Consider the following 3,787-nt stretch of genomic DNA (forward strand, 5'->3'; position numbering starts at 1 on the left):
CTTGTTAAATCACAGTTTGGCCTCTGTGCAGCAGCAGCAGCAGGGATACACAGAGGAACAGGGCAGTTCTTGGAACCTTTGAGGTCTGTTTTTCAATGGCATTTTATGCACAAAGCTTTGTATTATCTTGTGGCTGCTACAAGTCAGCTTTATTCAGGTGTGAATTCTCAGCACTGTAATATACCTCCAAAGCTATTTAGCCAGTCTTACATCCTCTCCAGTGGTGACAGGTCAAATACAATACCTGAAGGCTATTGGTGTCAAGTACTTTTTTTTTAATTACTTGAGAAATAAAAAGAGTATTCTTAATTATTTTTCTTACCTTCTAAGCTGAAAATACCTTTCTGTGTTACTTAAGCCTTACCCAGCTTCAATGTGACTTTTGGTAATCTGTAATACTTCAACTTGAAACCATTTTTTTTTCTCTTCTACCTCCCTTCCTCAAGGGCAACAGCCATCCTGGCATACTTACCCCAGGAGCTTCTAGGTACTTCGTGTTATGAATATTTTCATCAAGATGATATAGGACATCTTGCAGAATGTCATAGACAAGGTACAATTATTAACAATTCAGTAAAGAATTTTGGTAAAAATATCGGGAACAACTGCGTGTAAAGAAAACCAAACAAACCTGAAAAGACTTGGCTGTCTCTGTTTGCAAATGCTTTAGTCAAGAACATTGTGCTGCATGTGCCAAGCAATGTGATTATCTTAGACCTCCATGGATTTTGGGGGTGAATCTTTGAGGTTCAGGTTGGGTGAGGGGGGATGACTGTGGAAATATGTTTTTCTTCAGGGGTGAAGGGAGGAATTAACTGAGTTTTCCCTGATAAGGACTCTGCTTATGTAGTTGGGATGCCTGTTTGACACAAGGTTTCTTGCTTTCTGCCTGTCTTTAGTTTTGCAGACAAGAGAAAAAATTACAACTAACTGCTACAAGTTTAAAATAAAAGATGGCTCTTTTATTACATTGCGGAGTCGCTGGTTCAGTTTCATGAACCCTTGGACCAAAGAAGTAGAATACATTGTCTCAACAAATACAGTCGTTTCGTAAGTATTGTTCCTTTAGCGATGCAGGTTAACACTGATTGCTTTGCCCTGTTGTCAGATAAGGTTTGACCCAAATGTGTGCACATCTTCTGTCTGACCATTGGTGTCTTCTTCAGATAACACCCAGAACGGCCTATCTGGGGAGAGGGGAATTAGTTTAGTAATTGCAGTAGTTTTAATATCTGTTTAGTAAAGCCTGCAGAAATAGAAATATTTTCTTTCTTTCGGAAAACCTGGGGTTCCTGTCCTTTGTAGAAACTTTGTACAGGTACAGTTCTCTACGCTTTGCAGTAAAGAGCTGCTGTAGAGGAATTCTCTTGTGAGAGAAGCTGTTTGGGTTCTGCATTGCATGCTTAGAGTTGTAACACAGTGTCTTATTTCTGTTGTTTATCTAGCGTTGGTGTCAGTCACTGTGCTGCTTTCACAGAGGTGACAGTGACTCACAAACTACTTAAACCCTGAAGCATTCCCTTCTGACACACTGGCAGAGTGACTGTTTCGCAGGGTTTTATATCACTGTTTCTCCTAATTCTTGAAATCCACAGCACCAACATACTTGATAGTGGAGAGACAGCCTTTCCACAGCTCGCGGCTTCTCCGCACAGCATGGACAGCGTGCTTCAGGCTGGAGAAGGTAACTGCTGTACTGTGAGGAAATTATTGGCAGTCAGGCCTTGTTAACAGCTAGTCTTGCATGCACAAATTTGCTGCCTTCTTACATTGTGAATTTATTAATATCCTAAATAAAAATAAGGTTTAGGGCAAAGAAAGTGCCAATGCAGTTCCTGCCCTGTTGAACTTAAATAGCAACTTTGGATATAAGCTGGTCAAAGAGAAGTGAATGGGCCAGTTAAAAGAAACTGTGTGGAGGAGTGACATAGAGGAGAAATGTTTGCCTTCATGGATGGTGCTATTTGTACATCACCCAAGAGTGACTTCAGGTTCAGTGGTCAGTGCAGGTGACTACTCAGAGGGTGAATGGAGCGTAGATACAGTTTGGCCGTTCAGTTTATCACCCCTGGCCTACCCTTGATGTGACTGACGTTTTGTCAAGACGTGAAGACTGAGCTCTGGTAATCAACAGGGGGTTGTTACACTGCACATCACTGCACCATCTTTTATACTGGGCGGTGTGCAGTGTAATGTGGAGCAGAGATTGATTTAATAATGAAGTGTTACTGGAGTAGGGTGGAAGTGACACAGAATAGAAGGATGCAGTAACAGCCCATGGATGAAAGACGGGAGAGGAGCAATGGTGATGGTGTTGAGATTCTTATCAACGAGATGAGAACCATTGCCTTATTTACTAGATACTGCTTTTACCAGCTATGCCTTTTTAGGTGTAGAGCGGGGATATTGCACATCTGGAATTACTTTGTAAGCTGTACACAATACACTTAGCAGAACAGCACAAGACTTCAGCAAAGCTGGCTTTTCAGTTATCTGTGTTCTAAAAAAATGCATTTCAGTAAGTGAAACTATGGAGGAGGAAGGGAAAAGCACGGGGCAGCTGACAGTGGTAGGAAGAGAAGCTGCAATGTAGGTATTAGGCATGATGGTCAGTCATTGAAGGTGGACAAACACTGGTGAAGTGGTGTCTGGGCCTTCTGAGAATGGGGAGAAAATACAGAACAAACTGTTCTGCAATAGGATGAGCTTATTCTTGCCACAACACAGCCTTTGAAACCAGATTTATAATACTGTCATACTTGACAGTTCTTGTCCCCAGAAACAAAAGTTAGTTCAGTGAAGTTTCATTTCAAGTGGTTGTGGCTCTGCTAAGGATTTGATGACTCTGGGTGAACCTTCTCAACTCCTCATGGGTCTGTGCCATAGATACTGAGGGTTGCTGTTGTTAAATGTGAATTTCTAAAAGAAGGCAGTTATTAATCAATGCTAAGGGATTTTTTGCCCTTTCAGTTCTTCGCATTGCCTTGGAGTTTATCGACCTCCTTCCTGACTACCTCTCAAGTATGACATTAAAGTAACTGAGCTTCTAACTGTTCAGACCTCGCATTTTCCTCCTTTTTAGATACTTGCAGTTACTTCCAGGAGGTTTATTTATGTTCATCAGGCTTATCCCATATTGAATGGAATATGTGCAGGCAAGTTCTTCACACAAAGCAAAGAACAAACATGTTTGGAGGTGAGCCTATTCAGGCACAGAATAAAGCAGGTCTGACAAGCTATTCTGTGCCAAGTCTGGATGAGAGGTACTACCAGATGCTTGAAACAGCCAGGTTCTGATAAGAGTCAGGATATGTTGTGTGCCTACTGGTGCAGAGGGATGTCTGAGACATAGCATAGTTCAGTGTGAGTCAGAGCTTTCCATGCATTCGAAGGTATTGTAAATAAATACAGTTCAGGAGGTCCTGAAGCTTGTGGAAACATGTCTAAGTAGAAGTGTTTTTTGGAAAAGGTTTGTAACCTTTTATCTAACCTTTAAATATCTACTCATTTCAGGTGGCCCAAAAAGGACCCATCCTACTGTGCCTGGAATTCCAGGTGGAACAAGAGCTGGGGCAGGTAAAATTGGGAGGATGATTGCTGAAGAGATCATGGAGATTCACAGGTGAGAGAAAATGGTAGGAAAGTAGAAGAAAATCAGTGTTGTTCTTTAAGAGGAAATGAAGGAAGTCTTTCTTCAGACTGAATACAGATTGATACAATTGCATTTTGTAAGTAGACAGCTACAGCTGTTCAGAATACCTGAGGCAGTCAAAGCCCATAGGGAAAG

General features: G+C 41.5%; 1 protein-coding gene across 3 annotated transcripts in view; it reads left to right on the plus strand.

The window, feature by feature from the left end:
- The window catches only part of ARNTL (aryl hydrocarbon receptor nuclear translocator-like), a 26,523-nt gene that overhangs the window by 18,279 nt on the left and 4,457 nt on the right, over positions 1–3,787 (plus strand). For all 3 annotated transcript variants that reach the window (XM_010183800.1, XM_010183801.1, XM_010183802.1), the window contains 4 exons: positions 447–553; positions 900–1,050; positions 1,596–1,684; positions 3,514–3,622. In XM_010183800.1, coding sequence (XP_010182102.1) covers positions 447–553; positions 900–1,050; positions 1,596–1,684; positions 3,514–3,622 — 456 coding nt within the window. The remainder of the gene's footprint in view (positions 1–446; positions 554–899; positions 1,051–1,595; positions 1,685–3,513; positions 3,623–3,787) is intronic.

Source organism: Mesitornis unicolor, unplaced genomic scaffold (assembly GCF_000695765.1).
Source record: "Mesitornis unicolor isolate BGI_N332 unplaced genomic scaffold, ASM69576v1 scaffold24874, whole genome shotgun sequence".
Classification (NCBI taxonomy): Eukaryota; Metazoa; Chordata; class Aves; order Mesitornithiformes; family Mesitornithidae; genus Mesitornis; species Mesitornis unicolor.